Source organism: Toxotes jaculatrix, chromosome 2 (genome assembly GCF_017976425.1).
Source record: "Toxotes jaculatrix isolate fToxJac2 chromosome 2, fToxJac2.pri, whole genome shotgun sequence".
Taxonomy (NCBI): Eukaryota; Metazoa; Chordata; class Actinopteri; family Toxotidae; genus Toxotes; species Toxotes jaculatrix.
Genome location: NC_054395.1, coordinates 12,409,885 through 12,436,214, shown reverse-complemented (window position 1 = coordinate 12,436,214; position 26,330 = coordinate 12,409,885). Strand labels below are relative to the sequence as shown.

Below are 26,330 nucleotides of genomic sequence, written 5' to 3'. Positions count from 1 at the left end.
TTGAAGACAGATTTAAAAGTGACTTCAAGAGAGGAAAAATGACACCACGGAGGAAACTAAAGATGAATAGACAGAAGAGGCACAAAATGATGGAGAGTAGAGAGAGGTTAAATGGATAGACGGAAGAGAGGTGAAGATGGATATACAGCAGGAGAAAGAGAGGTTGGTGAGAGGTGAGACAGTGGTGTGGTTTCCACAGTGAGGCGATGAGCTGTTGGAGTGATAACAAGCTACAGATGGAAGCTGTTAGCTCACCTTTCCCCTCTGTTTGCATGTGTGTGTGGCTGTGATACTTATGTGCTTACATTTTTGTTTTTAGATTTGTGTTATGAGATACAAAAGCTAGAGACATCAAAGAGGACTCTGATTCCAGGCCTGTGGGTGTTTGTAGGTTCGTGTGTATCAAGGAGAAAGCAGATTAAACAAATTACACATGTGACAAACCTTGAACCTGACAGAAGGAATCAGATAAGTAATTAGTCCATTTAAGGATGAAAGTTCAGGAAACTGGATCTTTGAAAATGTTGTCCACAACAGAGATAAGTCATCAAACACCCTGTCAAAATGCACTGTGAGACACAATCTCCTGATAATAACAGTCAAACACTGAAAGAGCTGCGATGATGATGTTATGACTCTGATCCTCTGGAGAAAAATGCGTGTATCACTTGTTTTAGCAAACGCCCCAAAATTACATATGTTTACGTTTAAGTAACAAAGTCGTCCAGCGGCCTCACTAATTATCACTCTTGTCGATCGAGAACAAAGGAGGAAGTAGTTTGACATGACTCGAAGACGACAGACTGCTGTTTGTTTCCCTGTTCCAGTCAATGCTGGTTTTTCTCAGCAGTGACTGTGAACTTTTCCAAAAGTGAATCAAGGGTTTATTATTGTAACCATGACGACACATGTTCACTTATCCTTAGTACTTTCTTTGATCCAAATGGCCATCTTTCCTAAATCCTAACCAAGTTGTTTTTTGTGCCTAAAACTGACCAAACTTTAAAAATAGCGTTGTAAGATCAGAAAACAGTTCTGAAAAGGTGATGTTGTCCTGTTAATAGTTGATATTTGTGTGTTTTTCTGAGGGGGATGGACCAAAGGCATATTATGCCATTTAGTTTTTGAGGACTTGTGTTGAGGAGGTGCGTCTTTTTCTGCACCTGCCACTTAAGATAACCTGTATCAGCTGCTGCATGTATGATATTCCTTTTGGAACAAGCAGATCAAGACTGTACAGTAGAGTGTGGGTTTTTGTTTTATGCTTGCCTTTAACTGACAGTGACAAAGCATTGTGGTTTCATGCTATGCATCTTAAGCACTGCCACCTGAAGTTTTGATGGTTTGTAAGGACTTGAATAGGAATTTGCCTTTCCTCTCACTCCTCTCTCTGAAAATTCTGATAAATGTGTCTACCATACTTCACTTCACTTAGCTGGGTCATATAAAAGAACAAAAAATTGACAGCTATACCCTGGTAACCTGACAGTATGTGTCTTCTGCAATCTTTCCTGTCAAAACAAGGAGGTGTGCCGTGAACATTAAATCCTGCTCTAATACCTGCATTATCTGTTAAAGCACACGCAGAGACACACTCATGCATACATGCAAAACCATATGTTCTTCCCATCACACATATGCACATTCTTCACCTCTCACTCTCTCCTGTTGGAGGTCATCTCAGGGCTCAGAGTTGTGTGGAAAGAATTGAACTTGTGGAGACAGACGGTCGTCAGCTGAAGACGTGTAGAGCTGCCTGAATGTCCTGCTGATAAACTGTCAAGAAAACACTGATCAGATTTTCCTGCGGAAATATCTGGCCCCTACGTATCTGCCGGTATCAGTGCAAGAGTGTTGATGTTTCATTTGTGCTAAGTGGGAAAGTTACTTAAACTATTTGTTCATGTAAACAATGTAATGCTCATAAAAATATTGGAGAAAATGTTTACGTTAGTTTTCAAAAGCCAGGAGAGAATATATTAAAACTATACTGAGAAAGTAAAACACTTCATGTGAAAATGCAGATCAAACCTTGGCATAGATGTTCAGTAACTTATTTAAAACGGATCTAAAGCTTAAAGCTCTTCCTCTCCTCGTCCTCTCATCCTGTCTTTTTCTGCTTACCCTGCCAGTCCCAATAAATCCATCAGACATCACTACTCTCACTGTCTGTCTTGCGGCAGTTTCCTCCCGTCTCTTTTCCTACTCATTATTTTCGGACTCTTACCATCTGTTTAAAGCCCACCCCATCCACCCCTTCTCTTTCTAACTTTATCTTTGTTTCTTTAACTTACTCTAACTCCCTCTCTCCCTACAGTATACCCCGATGCCTTCCTACTTGTGTGTCTTGTTGCAGTTCTCTTACCAGCAGCTTGAAAGTTTTATATCCTGTCTTTCTCATGAAACTGCTTCCCTTATCACTGTCTTCAGGGGATTTTCTTTAACAGGCATGGATGTTGGCTGGCCTCAGCAGAGGACAGTGTTTCACCAGAGCTGCTGTTCATCCTGGTTTTGATTTGGCTGCTTTAAAGGCACTATTAGGGAATATATGCAGTAAAGAGAAAGCATGATAAAGTGTTAAACTGTTAAAAATCTTCTATCGCTGTTAAAGTTTCCTCTGCAGTGGTAATGAGGGTGATCTAGGGTAAAGGTGTTTGAATGTTTGTGTGTAGAGTATGCAGGTGTGTGAGGAAGTTTATGAGTTTGGAATTTGAGATTTCTAATAAAAACAGATCAACTCTCTCTCTCTCTCTCTCTCTCTCTCTCTCTGTGTGTGTGTGTGTGTGTGTGTCTGCAAGGCCCCAGTGATGGACAAGGTGTCACTAGTACACCGGGCCCCCGTGCTTCACTCAGTCAATACCCTTGCTGAGTGGCGACTGAGGCTACTTTCTCACTGTGTGTGTGTGTGTGTGTGTGTGTGTGTGTGTGTGTGTGTGTGTGTGTGTGTGTGTGTGTGCGTGTGCATGTCAGTGTGTGTATTGGGCCAAGTGAAAAAGAGAGAGGAATAACGAGCGTGACAGACGAGTGATGAGAGATAGATGGAAAGCCGACTGAGCCAAATGACCCCTCTTCTGAGAGTTTGGCATACCAATGACATCTTCTCACACACACACATTTCTCTCCTCGTCTTGTTACCTTGACAGAGAGAGAGAGAGAGAGAGAGAAAGAGGGGGAGACGGATGCAAGGTGACAGAGAAGAAGAGACAGGGCGAAAAGAGAAAGTAGTAGAGGCAGAAATAAAGAGGTGTTTGTGTGAGAACGCGCAGGATTTGGAAGCTGTGGGAGACTGAGAGGCAGTGGGCTTGGGGTTGTATTTATGTGCTGGGGTATGCAAGTGTGTGTGTGTGTGCGTGTGCGTAAAGGATAGGGAGGACACCCCACATCTAGCTGAACTTGAATTCAACTCAGTCTCTACCACTCCTGCAGAGTCGTTGCATCAACCTTTTGACTTTGAAGCTGCTGCCAGAACATAGAGGAGAGCCAGGTGTGGCCTGGTGTGTACAGATGGACTACCGCTCTCTCACTGAACACTCTCATATGGGAGTGTGTGCCATGTGCATGTGCCCTCATAAAGTCAATCAGTAGTGCTTTTCAGCTTGTTTAGGATCACTGTGGATTCAAATACTTACTTTGATATGTGTTTGACAACATGAGAACATGTGAGTGCAGAGATATGGGTTGAAGACAAAGTTTTTGATTAAAATATTAATAGTGGTGCTCAAATGTTCAATTTGCCTACTTTTCATCATAGCCTGCTAGTAAATATCCCCTGGCCAATTCTTACCTGTAAACTGCACTAGGAGGGCAGGTGTGGAGAGTGGATGTCAAGCAGGTGCAGCTGCAACAAAGTAAGGTTAATTAGATCCACACCCTTGGTATGGGATGCAGAAATGTTCTCACAAAATGTTCTCACTCTTCTAAGAAACTGGAAACTGCTGGAAGCTTTGATCATAGGCCTCTTTGTGGACACACGCTGAGCAAACACCTCCATTAGGTTGTTGTTTTCCCTTTGTCCATTTTATGCTTCCCTGCTGTGTGCAGTTTCCTTTTACTTGTTGATTTGATTTTTTTTTTTTTTGTCTGTGTCTACTTTGTCTCTCCACCTCCTCCTCTTCTTCAGTCTCTCCTTTATGTTAACTTTTAGATGCCATTACTCATCCTTCTCTCTCCTCTTTCTGCAGATCTGCTGTCCACCAACAGGTCGTCTATCTTCAGCGGTCATCATGGCCAGCTCTCTCTTACTGCTGTCTTCCTGGATGAGTACCGTGACCGGCTCTTCCTGGGAGGGAAAGACGTCCTGTACTCTCTCATGCTGGGTCCTGTCAGCAGCGAGTCCAAAGAGGTGAGATTTCTTAACACAGTTACTAATATCACTCAAAGCTCAGTTGTATTTTTTTTATTCTACTGTGCTTTGATGATTGATGTATGCTAAAAGGTTAGTTACTGAGCAGTCTACATTCCATTTTGATTTAAGTTACAGTGATTCTGCAAGTGCTTTCAATCTGTAGAATGATGATATATAGATATATATATCTAGAGAGAGAGAGAGAGATAGGCGTAAGATTTTGTGTTTTTCCCGAGCTCCCTCTTTCCAGAACATCTGTGAAAGCACTCTTTGTCATAAATCAACCATAAATACAGTGACGCCAACCTGAACAGCCATTTTATTTTATATTACTGCTATTGCATCATCACTGAAATAGTTTCAGAAAACTGATGAAAATATTAAATTAAAAAAAAAAATAAAGCTCAGTTTTCAGAAGTAAAGCTAACATTGAATGGATTACACAGCTGTTTCATGGGTTAAATTTGTTACTCTCAACCAATAATTTTCCTTCACACACACTCATTGCTGTACAATGTGCTGTTATCATGTCTGTTTGCACCTCTGGCTCTTGATCTACAAACTGCGGCCTTCAAACCTGCATGTCAATCAAATTTTATGTCTTCCGTCCTTTGCCAAAACATTTGTACAATCTCGTGCCCTTACTGGTGCAGGAACACCTGTAAAAGTTCAGCTAGTCATAAATCAGACCTTGTATTTCCATCTGCGTCACCTTTAATCTGTATATGAATTCGTCATTAAAGCTTGTCAAACATAGTGGTTAATGCTGGGAGAGTTACAGTTTCTTTTGGTTGCCAGAAAGACATGACAGACTAATTACGATCAAGTTTCATTGTCATCAACCTCTGAGAGTCTGGCTAACAGAGAGAGAAGGAAAAGAAAGAAGGCTGTCATGCTATTGTTTCTTTTAGCCTAAATATTAGGTATTTGATTGATAAATGGAATTTATGAATTTTGAGAAGAATCACAAGGTTTAAATCAAGAAGACCAGATACAGTATGTTAACAATTATGGAAAAATGTGTCTCTCATATTACAGTGAAATCCATATTTAATGTAATTTAGTCAGTGCAACAGTAGACACAGATATGAGATCTGCTGTGATTTGTGGAGTTAGGGAGTTATTATACCTTTGAGTTATATCTTATGAGGTTTCACAGAGTTTATATTGGAAGGATTCGACACCAGGGAAATGAGCAGATTTAAATTAAAACAGGATTTCATTTCATCTGCGTGTGTATCTGTGGAGGAATAGTTTTGGGATATATATGCAGCATATATTTATTCAGATATTACTTTTCAGCAGTAGGGCGACCAGCGTATTTTGTGTTCCATTAAACAGGCTTCTAGTAAGCAGAGAGAAAAATATGTCTCTCTAAAAAAAGAAATCCCTGGGGGTGCTTCAACCACTTTAGCTAAGAGCAGTGTGTGCATATAAGTGTGTGTGTGTGTATCTGTGCTGCTATACTTGGGTCAAAGAGATGGATACAGAGTTGAATGGGTGAATGGGGAATTTAAGCACACACAGAGCCTGATGCCGCCCACCTTATCCGCCCTTTAATTCCTCTTCATCCCTCGCTCAGCCTCCTCTCACTGCCTTTTTGGCGAGTGATCATACACGAAGCTTGGTCATACTCTGGTTTGCTCCAAGCTGTTTGAGGTTTGATGCCTGTGCTCGTATCAATGCCAGAGCCATTGTGAAATCCATCAGTGATGGCAGCGCAGTCAAACAATAGTTTACAAGATGACACACATGTGCCAAACACCCCACAAACCAGTGCTGAAAGAAGGAGAAAACGAATAACTGAATGAATTCAAACAATCTTGGACATGACAGATTACCAGTCAACGTTGCTATGACAACCAGCCTCAGTGTTGAAAAGTCATAAGGACCACAGCTGATCCTTGCATACTTTTATAAAATCAGAGCCTCTGATATGATTTTGAAGGTTTTACATGAATAATTCAGCATTTGGGGAAATATGCTTATTCACCTTATTCACCAAAGTGTGAAGTTAAAAGATCTGCACTATACTGATAAGCAAATAATGATTCTGACACTTCTCGTTGTGCATCTGAATAAAATATGTACACTTTGAGAAAACATTTTTCAGTTTTCATTACCAGAATGAAGCTGTAAACCACTGAGAAATCAGTTACACTAGCCTGAAGTGTTCCAACTCAAACTCTGCTCACAATATCTCTGTGGCATAAATAACTTGTTTACCATCCTTTCTTTCCACTATAAATCTGACCAAGAGTGCAATAAAATAGGAAAAGGGAATAAGATGTTATTCTAAACACAAGGCTTCAGTTGAAAACAAGTCACATGGCATGATATCAGGGCATGCAGTGTGTTTCTGTCCAGGCCTTAAAACTGATTCCAGCACCTACTGAATCATCATCTGGGAAGAGGAAGAATTCACTTAGTGATAATCACTCAGAAAAAACTAAAACAAATAGAGATTTTGTCTGTGTAAATATTTCAAATGATGGACTAAATATTCAGTTTTTCCTTGCTAAAACATAAACAGATGAGATTAGTATCTGATGTATCATCTTTGATTATTGTATATGCAACATTCCAGTGTTTGCCGTGTGTTAAAGACTGTGTCATGTTTCAGCAGGGTCAAACAACTGGTTTATTTTGCTCAGTGTTTGGTTACGCACAGTGTATCTTGTGTTTATGTGTTTCCTTGGTGATATTGGAGATGGCTTCTGGCTGAGCTTACTTAGTGCAGCATCATTCTGGAGCAATAACGTTAGCCTCAAAGTAGAACAATTTAAAAAGTGGCATGTTGATAAAAGCAGAGGTTGTGTTGAAATTTAAACCTTCTTTCCTAGGACTATATATATATATATTTTTTTTTTCTCTGAGTTCGTTTTAGGATTGCGGTGTGCAAAGGTACAGTCAAATTTTTAAATCAGGCAATCGTAGCCTTGTTGCATCCAGATTGATTCAAAAATAAACTCATCCCATGATTCCATCTTTCTGCCACCGCCAAATTTTGCTTTGGCTTGGAAACACTGAGCTGACAAAAAGACAGATGGTTTTGTGCATAAACTGCAACTGAGCTGACGAAAATGGAAAAGCATCTGCTTACATCAGCGAGCAGCAACATGATGTTGCTACAGTGCAAACAGCAGGGCATACCCTGGCTATTTTACTGTTTGTAAGTAACAGTTGCAAGTTCAGGTCCCTTACGCAATATAAACAAAAACATAAAGTTAACATGGAAAGTCTGTATTTTTTGGGACATTCAGGCCACAAGGCGAATAGGAATCTTGATAAAACCATGATATAAGTGATGCATTTATTTGTAATTGTTATTGTGTCCATATTGCAAAAAGTAAGTATGATGATCAAATTTTCAGCAGTTGCTTCGTCTCATTCCTCAACTTTGGTATATTGTGAACTATAAAGTACATTGAAGGATTTTGATCTATTCCATGTTGTTTGGCTGCTGGCACACGAACAAAGACTCTGTCATTTGATGATTTTTATCTTTCCAGGATTTTGGCTCACCTTTCATGCATTGTGTCTGGAGCTATGACACTTTTGAAGGGCCAGTTTATTCACACAGGCGATTGAAAGCTATGACCAGAGTGAGTTTGAAGTCAAAGGAAAGCCCGTGTCCAGAATTATTTGCAGTCTGCAGAAACAAACGCTGTTCCAAGTTCAAAGATAAAAGAAGTAACAATTGTGAATTATGTTTGAGGGTCGATTGAAATTAAAGAGCACTTTGAAGAGGCCCAGTCACAGTGATGAAGTGTTAAGAAACAGTTAAACAGAGGAAGGAACACGGATGGCTGGTGGAGGTCGGCCATAAAGTGTGAGGAACAGGATTCTTGGATGACGGATGGAATATTTCAGCACACTGATTCAGACCATTATACCAGCCAGATTTTAGGCAGAGCTTGATTTCACAGTATATCAGTATCACTGAGGCGTGCTATCGGACTGCTTTGGGTCAGGCTGTGTACGTGAGCTAGGCGTTTCCACAGGCACACATTCATATCAATCCAGCATCATGCCAAAGAAACTGTTCCAGAGGTCTAAACCACTTCAAGCCAAGCTTTTGACCTCCCCAAATTTATATATTCATTTCAGTCGGGCATGAAACAAATGGTTGTGTCTAATGGATTCCTACAACTGCAAGCCAGCTTTTTGACAAAAGCAGGTCAGGTGACAAATGATGTGATGGAGGAGCTGTCTGTCTAATGTAGTGGAGTGGAGTTGATTTTGTGCTGAGAGTTTTCACAAATAAAAGACTGATACAGCAGTTATAAGGCAGGCTTGTTTAGATCTGATTTTGTTTTTATCATAAAATTGTGATGACCCTCACAAGACACGCTCCTTTCTTGTCAAGAGTCAGATGAGCAGTTTGATAACACTCTAGTGTCTTGAGAGTGGTATTAATTTTATCATCAAAGTCTAGGCAAGAAACTGAATAAGCGCATTTCCCAAGCTGTTAACAAACTTTTGCTGCAAATTGTTCTTATGGCGTTGCAAAAGTATCTCACGAGTAGTCTTCCTAATATCAGATAAAATACAGAAAGATTTCTCACAATCAAGAAGGACAATGGTGCTACGAGTTTCCATAGTAACATGGTTTTCTTAATCTCATTAATCAAAACAGTGAATCAAATGCAATGTGCTCTTATGGTTGATTTTCTTATATTGTGATTAAAAATCACGATCAAATTAAAAGATGTCCAAGTTAAACTGATCAGGAGGAACATGTGCTGTATGAATCTGCCCAAAGAAAACATATATTGCATGTGTTCTGAAAATATTTTCCAGTGCAAAGCATCAAATGTGATGTGACTGAGGCAGGGCACATGTTTGTAACAGAGTGCATGTGCAGTAGATATGAATGTAGGTATGAGTTTTCATCATAATGATTTGTATTTTCTTTCACACACACAATTACTATTTGGCTGAGTTTCTGTGCTTACACTCCACTATGTTAAAGTATGTGCTTACAGCAGTTCCAGGCTCTTCAGTGTCACATCCTTTATTCATACATGACTTTAAAATTAAGACGACTGTGTGTCAGAGAATTTAAATCTCTGTGAGCCAGCTTTCAGTCACTGTGATTTACAGTGAGTCCAGTGCTGCCTGTGACGGCTTCAGATTTATGATGGACAAGATAAAATCTGTCTCAAAGTTTTATTGCTGATATCATATTTGGGGTGTGATGCGTAAAAACACAGAATATGCTTCAGCTGTAAGCCAACAAGTCTAAAACAGACATTCACTCATCTTTTCAACTCAGTTCACATTGTGTCTCTGTATCTGTTTCTGTCACTTCATCAGTTCCAATTCACACATATTCTTTAACAACCCTATTGCTGCTATGAAGGCCACTGACTCATACACATTCTCCCCATACACACTGAACACAATCAGACAGAGTAATACAAGTCAGGACAATTTTGTTTTCCCCCTGGTTTCTATTCTCCCTGTTAGCCAAAACAAAGCCGGTTTCCTACTGGAACAGACAAAGACTCATTGTCTCAGAGAAACTACGTCTGGTAGTCTGCACGAAACTACAGTATTACACACGTCATTGAAGCTCAATACTGAAACAGACTCGGGCTTTCCTCTTCAGTGGCAATTGGATTTCATTTTTCATTTGCAGACAGCACAGTCAAAACTAGTCCCATTGTGAAATTTTATTTCATGCTTATCTGAGATTCATTTAATCTCCGTATTGGATTTGCATAGAGATAATGACTTTGGGACTTTCCTAATCAGGCAGTCTTGGATCTATACTGTGAGAACTTGAAAATTGAAGAGAGTTTTATTTATTTATGTCTTGTTTTCTTTTTTTTGAAGCTCCAGATGGTTTTGTAAGGAAATTCTGAAAGACTGGTTGAGCTCAGCTTTCTAGTTTGTTTATAGCCAAAGCTCTAATTTCATTTCTAGGCACAAAAATGAAGATTGACACTGGAGGGGACAGAGCAATGAGTCTCTGGAGACATGACTAATAAAGCAAACTTCTATTCCAAATATCTATAGCCAGTTTAAAGTCTTTCATGGCATTTCAAAGATTTTTACTGGATAATGGAATATTATCCATTGTAAGCAAGTACTATAGATTGTTACCCAAAGAATATTTCAGCTGAGAATATGTATTAGTTTGAGCATGTGGCTTATCAGCTGTGCAAAAAAAGGTTGATTATTTGGACAAATCAATCTTAATTACAAAGTGGTCTAATTACCATATCTCATTAGTGGAAAACAGAATGTTATCCTTAATAAGAAGAAAAAAATATTTCTTACAAATATTTGATGTAGATTTTAGCTGTCATTTGAATTTAGCTTTTTTTCCTTAAAGCTAGTTAAAGGTTAAGTTAACCCAAATTATGAAAGACAAAAACATTTTATGTATTACCTACAGCGGTATACAACCATGCAGATAGTTTTGGTTCAATTTACCAGGATTTTGAGGAACAACAAAAAATTCAACAACATCAGTTTTCAAAGACAACAATGTCCGGCTGCTCTGCATAACACATATTTAACAGAGACTATTAAGCAGAAAGTTGTTCCAATGAAAACTAGTGACTATGAAGTCAGTGGGTTATCCAGAGTAACCAGGACATTGTTTCTGAACACACTGCTGTTGACTTTTTTAAAATTTAGTTATTTATTCAAGGCTGTGAGCAACACAAAATAAATCCTGTTGACCTCCAATGAATTGGGGTGGAGGCAGAAATCTCAGGGACAGGTGATCTCACAATCTGGACACATAAAATTAAAATTAGCTGCTTGGCTCGATACCACAAGAAGCAAGTGAGAGAATACACTGTGTTTTTGTGGAATTTGGGTTAACTGACCCTTTTATATCCACTGGCTTGGGCTTCTGGTTGTTTAACTGGGATGATAAATGTGTCTGTCATGTCTCAATCAAGGTTTCAGTTTTACAAGCCAAAAGTTAACTCCTAAACACTTTGGTTCCTCATTCCAAAACCTCTGCTTCATCATGTGTGGAGGATCCGCTCTGCTCAATTTGCTTCTAATTGCTATGTAAGTTACATTTGCAAAAAAAATAATTCAAATTTAACGACACATGGGCTGATTATTATGTTTTGATTGCATTAATAGAGTCACACGAAGTCTGTGCGGTTCCCACAAAGCAATTACATTTTGCAACATGACTGAATAACGTGGTTGTCTGCCTTATTTCTAAGTTATGTGGTCATTAATCATCACACTCTTTTTCTTCTTTCTGTGTCTTTCCCTGTTTCCTTGTTCTTCATAGATCTACTGGCCCCCATTACCTGGCAACAGAGAGGACTGTATTGAAACAGGGAAGGAACAGGTAAGTCACTGACAGTTAACTTTTGTTTGTTTTAATACATTTCCAACAACATCCCCAATAAGCCTTGCAGAAAACAGCATAAATGGTAGAGGCCAGTTTTCAGTCAGTCTCTGTTGCTTTTCTGTTGAAGCCTGACCTGTCTCCTGTTTTCTATCTGTACTTTGTAACCAGTTCCTTGGAGCCAATGTCCTGTCTACCTGCTGATTTTTGAGTTTGTGTTTCTGGTCTGACCTCCTGCCTGTTTTGTAACCCTTTTATTCTATCAACTGAGTCTTGTTGTCTGCATTTGGATTCTCAGTGCTGTTTCCAGTAACTTGAACTCTGACAGAAAAACCTGGCCAAAAATGAACCCAACAGACCTTTCTTTTTCCATAAATTAAGTGACTGAGTTGACCTATGCTGTTGAGCAGCTCTGTACTTATGGCCAAACGCCTCCAGTTAAAAACAGAGAGGCGACTCTCTCCATGGCACTTGTGTCCTCCAAACTCTGGCCTGTCAAGTTGGATTTCAGAGATTTTGGCTGCTGACCAGTTAAATCCAGTGGCCATGCCAGTCTCTGCTCTGATCTCAGTTTATTTTTCAGATTCTGCTTATAGAAAGACATTTTAAGATTTTTTTTTTTTTTTTACAGCAGACCCCAAATGGCACGTTTTGTGATGGAAGGTGTAGAATGTGCCTCTAACAGTATTAAGAATACATTAAATAGCATACTTAGACTGTTAAGTACCATGTTGTGTTGTGCTGACATGTCAGTTTTCCACCCTAAAACAACTGGTCCAGTCTCTGCTCCCCAGCATCCCCAAAAAGGTACAGTAAATTATATGACTCAGCAGCCTAGAAAACTTTTTTTTTCTACAACAGCACTAGGAAGATAATTTAATAATCATAATAAAAATTTAAAGTTGCCATGTGCAAGGCTGGTCTTTCATAATGAAGAGAGAGCATAAAGACAAAGAACTGCAGGGAAAGATGTGGTCAGGAGAGCATCAAAGTTGTGAACCTTTAGTGGTTCTGTGAAGGAGGAACGGGAGGTAGGACTGAATCTCTTAATGAAGACTCAAAATACAGAAGGAGGAAGGACGGGAGGGAATTAAGGAGAAGGAGAGGAGAGAAAAACACAAAGGGAGGACAGTGTCCAGCTAATTATGACCATGTTTTTAACACGAGAAAAGAGGGGAATGGGAGATTCTGAAGCAATCACCTTAAATAATGTCAAGAAACAAACCATTTCAGAATAAAGTTTCAACATAAAAAAATAAAAACAGCATAGCGTAATTAATGGAACCAGCACCAAAGAATGTGTCAGCATCTTGAGTTGTTTACCTCCTCACAAAGTGGCTCAGCTCTCTATTTGTTAACCTGGAGGCAGTTAAAGGAGCAACTTCACAGAAGATGAAGGGGATGGAAAGAGGACAGGGGGGAGATGATGGCGGTTTTACAAGCATCATAAACATGGACGACAGAACTGATAAAGCTAGGGAGATCATGCAACCAGCAGAAAGAGTGAGTTTTAGTTGTGCTAATAGTGTTTATGGATAGCAATGTCAGTCAGGCAGTCTTCACAGGAAGTCATGAACGGATTGAACATTTTGTACATGTTCCCGTCAGGATGAATCATAATCACTTGGCACCTTTCATCAAGCGCCATCATCAGTACATCATCTATCAATACTTTGGTTTAAAACCCTGTATAACTACCGTGTTCAGTAACAGCAAATGTTAGCATGTTAACACGCTATACTAAGATGATGAACATTGGTAAACGCCATACCTGCTAAATGTGTTAGTACTGTCGTTGTGGGCATTTCAGCATACTGATGTTAACATTTAGGTCACGGCACGACTGTGCAGTAAAGCAGCTAATAAAGAAAGGACAGAAAATAAGATACAGGAAAAGAAAGAAGGAATGGTGGAAAGAGAAAAAGGAAGAAACAAATAAAGGAAGACAGGAAGCAAGAAGAAGAGATTTTGTACTGAAGCCTCTTTTCTTTGATGTTTTGAGACATCGTTAAATTTGGTCCCAGTTGGAGAAGAAGCTCTCAGTGGCTTTAGTGGTGCTCAGAATACATAAACTGGCACTAATTACTAGTTCACAAACATACATCACACACACACGCACGCGCGCGCAAAATGAAGACACTGTGTTGTAAGAGTTATAAATCTTTCTGTGCTCATGGCAAGAAGTTTGACCACCTCCTCCATCTGGAATGGGTTAGAAGGTGTGTGTGTGTGTGTGTGTGTGTGTGTGTGTGTGTGTGTGTGTGTGTGTGTGTGTGTGTGTGTGTGTGTGTTAGTGTGTCTGTAGGTATGTGTCCTCAGTGTTTGAAGTGGCAGGTGTGTCTTGGGTGTCTTATACTAGTTTTATTAGGTGTTTCCTCTGCACATTGCTCACGAGGCTCACATGACGCTAGGTGTGTGTGTGTGTGTGCTACTGTACTGTCCTTAGTGGAGAGCAAGAGTCACAGTGCATTATTAGGCAGGTCCTAAAACAGGCTGTGTGTAACTCTACCTAACTTGTGCCAGAGGAGTCATAAAGTGTGTGTGTGAGTGTGTGTGCATGTGTTTCCTTGTGTGTGTGAAATAATGTAACACAGAAATGTTTGACTCTTTTTGTTAAACACCACAGACATCTTTCTGCATTCCTTCACGTCTTTCATTTTCTGTTTCACAGTTTTTTGTGTCAAATTAGATGGATTGCTGTTGAATCCTGTGGCATCTACAAAGCAAGAGACATACACAAACACACACACACACACATGCACAGACACATGTTACATCTCGTGTTTGCTGTCTGTGTCTGTTAAACACAACTGAGTTTGACAAAACGTGGTAGAGGTCTAAAGGTGAAAGGTCCTCACATTGCTTTTTTGGACTTTTGTGTGAGTGGGTGTGTCATGGTTTATAGAAGAATAGAAAAGACATGAGAGAGACATATAAGAGAGTTCCAGGTGAATTAAGGAAAAAAAAAAAGAAAAACATTTCAGTTTTAATCAGTCTTGGCTGAATTATTACGTTCAGGCAAAACAAAATTCTGCACTTGTGTGACACTGTCCTACGTTCAGTATGTGCATACCTTCACATTAAAAGTGAGTGAGAGATAAACAAATGAGAGGGATGTCCATGTTATCTCTTTCATGAAAGTCTCTGTCTCCACAGCCTTCTACTGACAACTGTCTACCACCTTAAACATGTTTTTACTGATAGCGTTTCCTCCCAGAGTCACAACCTCATAACCTTCACCATCATTAATTACAGCTCAGGCAAATAAATAACAGGCAGATGGGAGGCACTCAGTGATTTCAGCCAAGCGTGCTCTGTCTTGCTTTGCCTGTTAACACATTTTTCTGCTTCATCTATCCACGTCTTCTGCTTGCAGTCGGATTGGTTATCAGATCAGTAATTTCCTCCATGTTTAAGGAGCTGAAATTGTGACACATTATGTTGTTTTGCATGTTGAGCTGGAACAAAACTTTATGAGCACAGAGCAGGGATCCGTTATAACAAGTTAGGCATTGTGAATGTGTGGATGATTCTTTGTGTAAATTCCAAAAATCAATTTGTGTGCTCAGTTCTGCACTTTGTTCTTCCGTGACAAGCTTGATAGTATCAGTAGTCCTGCTTTTCTACTGATAAATTTTTGTTTGAATTTATCAGTAGAGCTGTGATTAGTTCCACTTTTTTTCAATCTAGGCTTTGATATTTTTTTTTCCGAGTTTAGTGAAGTACTTCTTGAGGTCACTGTGAAATAAATAACTTCAAAACTACCTGTTTTGCAACTTAGGTACTTGTTGACAAAGTCATATTGCAGGTGAGCAGACTGAGAATAAAGTGATCCAGGTGTAATTTAAAGCTAAAGAGAGAGCAGGAGGGAGAGCATAATATGGCCACAACCAAATCAATAAAAATGCAGAAGTACTGTGCCTTGTTGCACTTCAATATAATTCCTTGAATCAGATGATGGGACTGAAGCAGGGCTAGTACACGGCATGTGCCAGTTAGCAGACATCTTAGTCACTGTATTCACTTGTGCATTGGTAAACCATGTTTATATTTTGAGCTGAAAAAAACTGTAAATCTCTTAAGTCTGAAAATTTACTGTTTACACTATGGTGTAATAAATGACTAACAGTGACATGTGAGCTCCAGATTTTGGATGATACAGTAGTTCCTCTTCATGGCTCTTTACTGTTTTTTTTTTTTTTAATAAATGAGGAAAAGATGCTGCAGTGACCAGACACACAAAGACCAAGTGTGGTCTGCCCCTACCCGTCTCTTTCTCTTTTTGCTGCCAAAATGCTGGTAAATGGTTGGTTGCAGATTTCTCCTGCCAGGAGGCCAAGTTAGGTGACTGTGGTTTTCTATCCTAAAATGAAATTTTGATTGGTTACATGTTGGGAATGGTTGGTAGATATTTGGAAAAATTATCTCACATACTTTGGCAAGAGTTTCTTGCCATGACTGAATGTTTTCAGACCTGTCTCGAAATCGGTCAAGAGCACATAGTGAAGTGGTTTCTTTGAAGGATCAAATAGCTGCTGAGACCAAAGACTTGGACAGGCGAGTTCATCCAGCTGTCCAGCTTTGAACTGCCTACATGATGTTTGTGTGTGACTGTGTTTGTGTATGAAGTCCTGTTGACTGTAGTCTTGTACATGCGCACATTTGTGCGTGTGTGCGTGCCTGTGTACATGAATGTGTTGGCCCTCATTTCCTGTTAGTATTACAGAATTTGACTTCTCTCCACTGAACATTGGCTGTTTATACTGGAAACTGCTCTCCATGTCCAAACTTGCCGCTCCCTGCCCGGGTCAGTCATCATAGAACATGTTTGGCCACTGAAGCACTGCTGTTACCTCCATGTTAGCTCTATCGTTGTGCTCTATTTTCCACATTGCTAAAAAAAAAAAAAAAAAACTGGGTAATTAACTGACTATGCTTTTCCAGTCTCCTCACAGCATTTCATCAAATGGCAACTGTTAACTTTTTGTCATAAACTCCTTCAAATTCCCTGAAATATCAGCAATGCGCATGTGACAGCTTGACAAAGAGGGTGAAAGTTCAGAATTTTCAGCCTGCCCAGGACAAACTTGGAGACAAAACAGTATGAGACACATTTTCCTCAACCTTCAGCAAATTTTTCAAATTGTGACGGTGTGTTATGCTTACCATAAACAAATCAAACCATGATTAAAATGATTTGTAGCCTGTGGTACTGTTACTGCTCAGGTTTCTCAAAATAAAGACCACATTTTACCATAAACCCTGTTTCTTTATATCATGAGAAACACATTTATCTTCGCTCCTGTACTGAAAAACATGCCCAAAGTGGATGTCGGGTCATCATCTGTGTGGTCAGATGTAAAATAAAGGTTTAATTCATCCACTAGTAAAGAGTAGTATAGTGGTTTGATCTTTGTTTGACATTTTGGATGTGCTTTTGCAGTTTCACACATCATTCAAGCACAGTGCCCTCCTATTTTATGCTTTAGAAGTGCTGTCTAGGGAAATCATACTTATATTGCACACTGTCAAGGCAGAGAAAGGCTTTGGCAGTGTTCTTGTTTATTTATGTTAATGATACATATCTCCCAAAGTCAATGTAACAATAATTTCATGTTTAAAATTCTACACATATCTTTTTTAACCCCCAAGACACAAAACAGTGGTTTTTGTGGTTTTTCAGTTTGAACTGTGTGGATGGACAGCAGCATGCTGCTGGGAAAGAGTATTTGTGGTCAGCCAACCTTCCCTTGATAGTAAAAGGTTAATAAATGAACACTGTTAGATTTTTTTTTCCACCAAATAGTCCTGAACCTGGCTATTTATGTGATGATTAAATCTCTCCGTTTTCAGTTCTGGCTAGCTGTTTAAGACTTTTCCATTAAATCTCCCAGTGAGATGAAGAAATACAATCAAACCACTTCATTTTTTTTGTTTAACACCACTCCCTTTACTGCCACTTAATCTCAGACAAGACCACACAGATGTGTAAAACCCAAAATCCTGGGGTGGGAGAACAGAGACATATTTTCTCTTTTCACCATTTCATTCCACCCTTTGCTCTCTGAGGCCACACAGATCTCTAAGATGACTCCCTAAGTAGTAGAACGGAAACACAGGAGAGACAGGCTCGTATTCAATCTCAGTCCACTTGGTAGGCCTCCTCTATCTTTGGTAAGAGGATAAAGACATACTGTGTTGTCCAGCCTTTCATGTTTTATGTCCAGGAGATGATTCCAGTAGGCTGGATGTAAATTCTGCAGTGGTTTGTCAGGGGTGAAGACATTCAGCATTAATTTGGGATAAATAATCTGTGGGAAACAACATGCCAGAAATCCTTTAAAACACAGGCCAAGATTGCTCTTTGATATAACCTCCTCCTCTGTATAAATATGCAGGCATGTTTCAAACCCAGATGCTTGTTTTTCATGTGCATTGAATATAGATTTGCTGAACACATTCTTAATGCAAATGTGTTTCTGTTTAGTTTATTAGTGGCCTGGTTTTGTTTGGGTAGAGAAACAAGCCAGCGGGGACGGGCCATATGATGATGTAAACTACTTCTCATAGTGCAGTGACATAGTTTACATCAGGTCTGCAGCGCCTCAAAGCACTCACGGAGAAGATCAACGATGTTTGAGTGTCTGACTGCAACTTTGAGAGGGTTGCAGGCCCAAAACCAATGACAGATTCACTAGACACAGTCATGCACAACACATGTGCTTATAAAAATACAAAAAAGCCTAGCACGTGCCATCTGAGATCGGTTTTGGTCTTTTGGTCAACTTATCACTTATGTCTTCGTGCATGAATACACACCATGCATGCACACTTTTTGAACAGAGACACTCCAGACGCTTATTGTGCAGATATGAGTTTGACCTTGTTGACTTGAGAGAATGACACCCGGCCTGTCCTTCTCAGCTGACACCAGTTTTGTCAGCTGCTGTTGTTACAGACAGGAAGAAGGAAGTAGTCGTGCCCTCTGCTTCCTCTGGACCTCTGTGTAGTACAGAAATGTCTTGATACTTGTTTCCTCTATCCCCACGTCTTTTGTTCTTACTCACATGTGTGTTTGAGTTTCCATGACCAAAACCTAAGCCACTTGAATCTTTTTTTACTTGTCTCAGTTGTATGGAGTTACAGAGTTAACTGAGTACCCATAGAAGCAATAGCACCTTTTTTCTTTCTCCTTGAGCCATCCTGTCTTTCTTTTTCTTTTTCTATATTTACAATTAATGCTTCTCACACAGAGCAAAAGTTAAATTCATATTCATCAGCAGTATCTTTATCACATCTTTGCTATCTCCACAAACTTACTTATAGCCCCACCCCCAAAATCATCCACCACATGTTTACATTGACACCCAGCCATTTCTGATGATTTACAGAACGCCATGACAAAGTTCCTTTGACCTGAATGTGATGAAACTTGTCCTACAACATCAGCATGTCATTTTGGCTGAAATCCAAAAATCAGAGATAGAAATCCAGTGTGGGACATTGAGGGTATCACCTTTCATCTAATAAAGCTCTTTTCTTGGCCTCATGACAAACATATGGGATCAATAAGCCTTTTTAAGAAATAATTTTTACTCAGTTCAGTACCCTGAAAATCAACCTATCTGCATTTGGATGACAGTTACTGTTGGACTGTGTGATTTAATTTATATAAGAACCTTCCTTGTTATTGTGTGTGTGTGTGTGTGTGTGTGTGTGTGTTAGTGTGTGTCAATATCTCTAAGAAGTAATGCTATATGTTGATAAATGAAACTTTAAAAATGGTCCTGTTTTTTAATGGACTGTTAAGCATGTTTGTAATCTGCAGCACACCCAAATCAAAACAATGTATTCTCAAGATAGTGCAAGGACATCATAAATTCTTTTCACTTTTTGTAGTGTGAGAAAAGAACTCACTGCAGACACTGCAAAACATTAATCATATTTTACCTCAAAGCACCATATTACATGAAGCACCGTACCTTCTCACATAATTCTCTGAGATGTAAGGTTTTAACCTGTGTGTGTATCTGTGTTTTACAGACAGAGTGTGCCAACTTTGTTCGCCTCCTGCAGCCCTACAACCGCACCCACCTCCTGGCCTGTGGCACTGGTGCATTCCAGCCCATGTGTGCCTTCATCTACGTGGGACACAGAGGAGAGGTAGGTCAGGGTGAAGATAAGCTTTATGTGCATTAATGTGTGGTGGGAGAGGGGGGCAACAACAGACACACAAACATATAACTCCTTTGTTTTGGCAGCCACATGCAAAAGATACCAATCACTTTGAAGAAAACTCTGTGATATACAGCCGTCACAGTTGTGTAAGACCCATATTTTACTCCATGCATGTTGAACTACAGCTAAACTCATTCTCCATTTCCTGAAGGAAATATTTGGAAACTGTTAATTATATTCACTCCTCATGCACTGTGCCACCATTAGAAAGACTATTCTAATCTGGTCCATTGCATAATGCCTGTACCTGTACCTGTGATTTCATGTTATCAAATATATTGTGTTATTGCAACACCAGGCAAACTGATAATAAATTAGCTCTGACTAAAGCAGGACTCAGCTGATGGTTAATAGAAAGCTGAGTACTAACCCACGAGAATTCTACAAAAAGGAACGGTGATCTAACTAGGTTACAGTATATGAACAAGCCATAAAGAAATGTCTGCTTTGTTCATGCAGTATAGAAATAGGATGCTGCTGCATCATTATACATGTGAATTCCTGCACATATGAGATGATAGAGTATCAGTTGGTGGCATCTAAGCTGTCCTGCGGTGGAAATTGGGCTAATGGAACAAATGTAGTTGATGCCAAGATGTTTTTTCAGGGAAACACAGCTGAGACTGGACTTGCTCTATTCTCAGATCCCTTGGGTTCAAGGTTAAACCTCAGCGAGCAGCTCTGCCATTAGTCCTTCTATAGCACTACTCAGCTGCTCCGTTTGGACATCTATACGTCTTTTCAGTTGCACAGGCTGGCTCTCTACACTGCCACTCAGCTCAGGGGGACCCTCTACAGAGTCTCACACTTGGAGCCATTTAAAAGACATGAATCAATGAATGGAGCTATTAAGACAGACTCGTAGCTGACTGTTTCACAGCAGTCGACCAGATTGCAGCCCAGTGTGCTGCCCTGCCTGGCCCAGCAGGAGGGGGTTGAACTGGGCAAGAAGAGAGGGGAAAGCTGGATGTTGGCAAAGAGCTAAGGAAGGAAAATGAGACAGTGGGGTGGGAGAGTGCCAACCTTTTAGTCTGAACAGTGTGTGTGTGTATGTGTGCAGGCGTGCGTGAATTTGTGTGCCGCGTGTGTGCATATAAAGGTGCATTGCAGAATTTTGTTACTTTTTTCTTGGTGATTTATGTGCTCATCTTAGTGTGTGTTCTCCCCCGGTGCTATTTTCTGCCTCCCTCTCAATCTGTCATCGTCAGTGTGGGTTTTGGACTTATGAAAAACAGCACACATCTTCCTTTGCTCATGCGAAATAACTTTGAGCCCAGGAACATTATATGGTGGTGTGTGTGTGTGGTTAACTAAATCTCGAGATACAAAAACAAGTCAGTGGTATCCTTTAAAGCAGAGGTCTTCAACAGAGGGTCCGTGGAGGTACTGCTTTAGAACATTTAGCTTGCTCACTTTGTGGTTCACTATAACCACTACCTCCAATACCACCTCTCAACCTCTATAAGTGCCTCTTTGTACTTGATAAGTTATCATGCTTTGGAGGAAGAAAATTGTGGGAATGACATCCAGAGAACTTAGAAAAGTTTAAATTTTCAGGAGATAAGTGGTTTTTTAGGCGGTGTCTTGCTGCTCGCTGACCCCAGATGCTCGCTGGCCCCAGGATCATCTGGGGTCTTCGGTAGGCGTGACCAAAGAGGACTGGCAGGACCTCTTCGCCAGGACCTGGACCAAAAATGACCACGTGATGTAGGTGGTGTCCTGCTGCTCGCTGGTCCTGGGGTCTTCGGTGCTGTAGGCGGTGTGTCCAGCTGCTCGCTGACTTCAGCTTCTCGCTGACCCCTGGGTCATATGGACCAGGACACCGCCTACAAGGTCCAGGAGAGGACCAGCTGCTTGCCGGTTGTTTGATGACATTAGTGGAGCTCAGTTTCTGAGCTAACATTAGCTAATGTTGCACACTCTTGGCACAGCAGGGAAGCAGAACGGAAGCACTGAGGCAAGTCACTCAGGAGTGAGCATTAAGGTCGCATGCTCTGAATTTTCCAGGAATCCTTTACATAGAAATCAGTCCACAGGCTGTCAGAGACAACCGAGAAAGCTGAAGGTGTAAGGGATCCATGGAAAGTCTTATTTTTAAAGTTATGTTGCTCTTTAGGATATAACAGACATATTATGAAAAGTACATCACCTATTTGAATCTTCAGTCCTGCTGGGACCTGCTAGCCCAGACATACTCTGGGGAATATGTGTTTGCATTTATGAGGGAGAGATAGTGTGTTTGTGCGTGTATATGTCCATACTCAGGCGTGTGTAAAATGACTGGTAAGAGGTTGTGCCAGCTGTATGCGTGTCAAAACTCAGACCACCTCAGCTGTCCTGACAGATGTGAAGACACCAGGTGTCCTCCGGCTTGTGTGTGTGTGTGTGTGTGTGTCCTACCATCACTCAGACCACAACTATGTCCTTTCAGGTAGTCAGTGTGTCTCTCTGAATGGACGACACCACTGGGAGCCTGTCCATTTATTTAACCAATCGTTAACTGGTGGAGAACACACACTCAACTGTTTGTCTGACCTCTGGAGGGAACAGAGGCTGTGAACTCTCGGACTGGACTCTGGGTGGGATGACCTTTGGACTCCTAGGTGTTTCATCTCAGTTAGCGGCAGACATACACATACTCTTTCTGTCTTTCTCATGCCACTTCTATCTCGTTGTCTCGGTCTTGTGTTGCCGTCACAAATTTCACCCAGAACTTAAGAATGTTGCAAGAAATACTGTGCGCAGTAGGTTCAGCTGTGTTCAATCAAAGAAACAGCCTCTAATACAAAACAATATTATGACAGAATTTATTAGTACTGGACAAGCTGTTATTGTTCTCTAGTGTTAGCTAACCCTGACTATATTTCATGCTTTCAACCAGACAATTTAACAAAGAAATTCATTTAGCATCCATTGACACATACTCTGGAAGGAAGCATGAGTAGTTTTCATATTTTTGGGAGGTTGTGGAGGACAGAGGTTTTGGAGGGTGAAAAAAAATGTTTAGATTAAATCTCACCACATGGGGTTCTTGATCTTAATTTCCAAAAAAGTGTATAATCTTCATCTTCAGTCTTTGAGTTTCTTACTCCCTCTGTCTCTCAGATTTACACACACACACGCAGACTGGAGTCCCCCATGGTGAGTGACACAGCTGCCTAAGCAGTGTGATAGGTGTGAAAATAAACCACGATACTATAGCGATGACATACAGACCACACACACACACATTTGCACACACACGAATACACACACAGTCAAGCAAAACAAATGACACAAACTTGAACATATAAATATGCAGAGATACAGACAGAAACACACACAAACATGATGAAAGACATGCACAGTAAAACATAAATACAAACATATAAAAACAAATGTGTAGATAGACACATGGATTGATACACACATGCAGGGAAGCAGACCTTTATGTGCACCTAACATCAACGGACAGAACTGAAAAAAAAAAAGCAATCAAAAGCTGTACACACACATACACACACAAGGACACACAAAGAACCTTCCCCTCCTCGGCTGTGCCATACTCTAGATTGAAGCTTTTCAAATGCTAAATTTTTCAGTAAAAGCCCACTTTTCCTTAACAGTACAGTTTTTTTTTTCTACAACTTGCTGAGTCGTCCACTTCCCCCAGACCTCCATTACAACCTCTTGAAGTCCCAAGATACATGGGAAACAGGGAAAAAAAGCACAGAGAAAGAACGCTTTTCAGCAGGGCCAATAGTACAGCATTAATGTGGATAAGAAAGTGGACTAAAAAGATTGAAAGCATAATGTCATATTAATTGCTCATAAATCACCCTTTTATGTTGTATGTTGCCTTTGGATCAAAGCCCAACAAACTGGAGATGAATGAAACCTCTTTCAGGATTATTTTACTGCTTCTGCCTTTTCAGTCATTTTCACTCAATTTCTAGTAATTTTACTCGTTTCATATCAGAGATTCTCTGTAATGATCATCATACTTCTTAATCTTTTTTTATTCCTATGGGTCTCTCCCTGTTTCTCTTTTTTATTATGGTCTTGTTTTTTTTCTTCTTTCACTGTCCTCTCTAGTTTGTTTTACACACTCTCTCTGTCCATTTCTGTGTCTTCTTTGTCTGAAGAATGTTCAGAATTTTGTCCCTGAGGACACTGGTGAAAATAGGATCAAAACAAATGAAATCAGAAAAATCCCCATGTTTTCATGAGAGTGAGAGTTAGTGGTGAGAGAGGGAGCCCGGTCATTATTTGATTGGACAGTGAGGAAAAGGCCAAGTACAACAGCAAGTCAAATGAGGTCTGCTGGTTGGCCAAGTTGCCCTTGAGATGCTTAAAGTAAGTTCAAACTGTAGACTCTTAGACGTTTGTCATTTGTCAAACCAGACCCTTAGGCTAAATGTGTAGTTAACTTTTGTACAGTGTTGAATAATAAAACATGGACTATTTAAAAACATTTCAGAATTTAAAGATAAAACTTGGAAGTTCTGACAGATGATTCAAATCATCAAATTTAAAAAAAGGGCCGGACCTGGATCATTTTTGCTGCAGTTTATATCATCGACCTGTGCTTCATCAAAACATTAACAGCGCGGGAGGACAGGAGGGGAGGAAAGATGCAGAGGATGATGAGAGGCTGGAAGGAGCAAGGAGTACAAAAGGTGGATGTCTGCTTTGGTTACCTCAGTAGGACAGAGGAAGAGAGATAGCAGCAGCAGCAGCCAAGAAGCAGATTTGTTACTGGGTGGTATGATATGATTAAAACTGAACTGAAATCTTGTTTTTCTCCTTTCTGTCCCTCCTGCATGCACTGTATTTGTTTTTCTTAAACTGGGGAGGTCCAAATGTCCTCACAAAGACAGAAAGGCAAGGACAATCTGTTAAGGTACCAGCTTCCAACTCCATATTCCATGTCAGAAGTACTTACATGTAACTGCATCTAGCCTAGAACTCATCTTCTGTTACTTCTGGTAGTTATTTCCTTCATTTCATAGAATCCCTTTCAACAAGCTAAAAAGAAACTTCTAGTTTTATTAAAGTTTCTTTTTTTTCTCATTCATACAAAAATGGAATGTTGTCTTGTGGTTGTATTGCATTCTGGTCTTTTACTTTCAGGCTGCTGTCTGTGGAGAACTTGGCATATGTGGCTCCTTAACAGTGGATTTCTCCCTGTATGTACATATATGGTTGTAAAATAGTAGGTTTGAAAATATGTCCAAAGAAGCTCTTTCATTCTTTGGGGCTAACATCAAAATATTGCATTTGCATTAGGGTGGATTGTTGCTTCTTGAGGTGACTAACTTTGCTGTGTAGCAGCAACTGTGGCCAAAAGTGACAACTATGGGCTTGTGGTCATACCAGACCAAGTAAGGCTGGACAGTCACAGAAAAACTCCTGCAGTGCAACAAATTGAGCAGGGCTTAATGTTTTTGCTGATGAATTCTTTCTTTTCATTTGTAGGAGGAAAGGTGTTATTTTATAAAGTTTACAGAGTCTCATCTTAAGGCAGATGAGTAAGTGTCAAATTGAAGGTTTTGATTTTGGAAAAGGGCAAAGTTACATAATTGACACGGTGGAAGTTAATGAATGAGAAAAATTAATGAAGTTTCTCACTAGTTAAATGCTGCAAATGTGTATGTATGTATGTATGTGTGTGTGTCAGTAGTCACTTGTCTCAGTGGTTTTGTAGCAGGGGTCCTGATGTATTTTGCTTGGCACAGCTGAGTACAAAGTGGCCTGGATCTCTCTTTCTTTCTCTGTGAATCGCAGCTCTTGTGTATTTGTCTTGGCAGAGTTTGGCCAAAGTGACTCTGACACTCTAATCAGCTGCACAGGCTGCCACACCATTCCTCCGGCTGGTAATGAGATAGCACAGACACACACGCACACACACACACTCAGATGGAGAATGCAGAGATGCAGTGACGTTAACTTAGGTAACAACAGAGCAGGGAGGTGCTGAAAGACTAAGGATGACTAATGAGGAAACTAAAAGGCTTCAGCGGGAAAAGATATGGAGAGCAGAAAACATTCACATAAGAGAAGAAATTCAAAATGGAGAAAAGGAAAATTATGAAGGAGATGGAAGAAGGAAGGGAAAAGGTTGACTAGGCAACAAAATGAAGAAACAACACATCTACAAAATGATAAGAAAGAAAATTGTGTTCAGTATCTCGATGACATAAAGAAGCTATGATCTGCCGAGTGGTTCTCAAACTTTTTCTGGCATGGCCCCCTTCACAAGCTGAAAAAAGTTCACACCCTCCAGCCCACAATTTTTGTCAGGTATTAACAATGACAATAGTGAAATAAAGGTCGCATTCTCTGGTTTATTTTTCCTACATAAGTCATATTGATTCAACTTATTCTCAATCCATATTTTTCCCCTGGTCCTCCATGCCCTACCCACCCCACAGTTTG

General features: G+C 40.1%; 1 protein-coding gene across 2 annotated transcripts in view; it reads left to right on the top strand.

The window, feature by feature from the left end:
* The window catches only part of sema3bl (sema domain, immunoglobulin domain (Ig), short basic domain, secreted, (semaphorin) 3bl), a 67,894-nt gene that overhangs the window by 19,657 nt on the left and 21,907 nt on the right, over positions 1–26,330 (top strand). For both annotated transcript variants that reach the window (XM_041048676.1, XM_041048668.1), the window contains exons 2-4: positions 4,182–4,342; positions 11,616–11,675; positions 19,719–19,838. In XM_041048676.1, the coding sequence (XP_040904610.1) occupies positions 4,182–4,342; positions 11,616–11,675; positions 19,719–19,838 (341 nt within the window). The remainder of the gene's footprint in view (positions 1–4,181; positions 4,343–11,615; positions 11,676–19,718; positions 19,839–26,330) is intronic.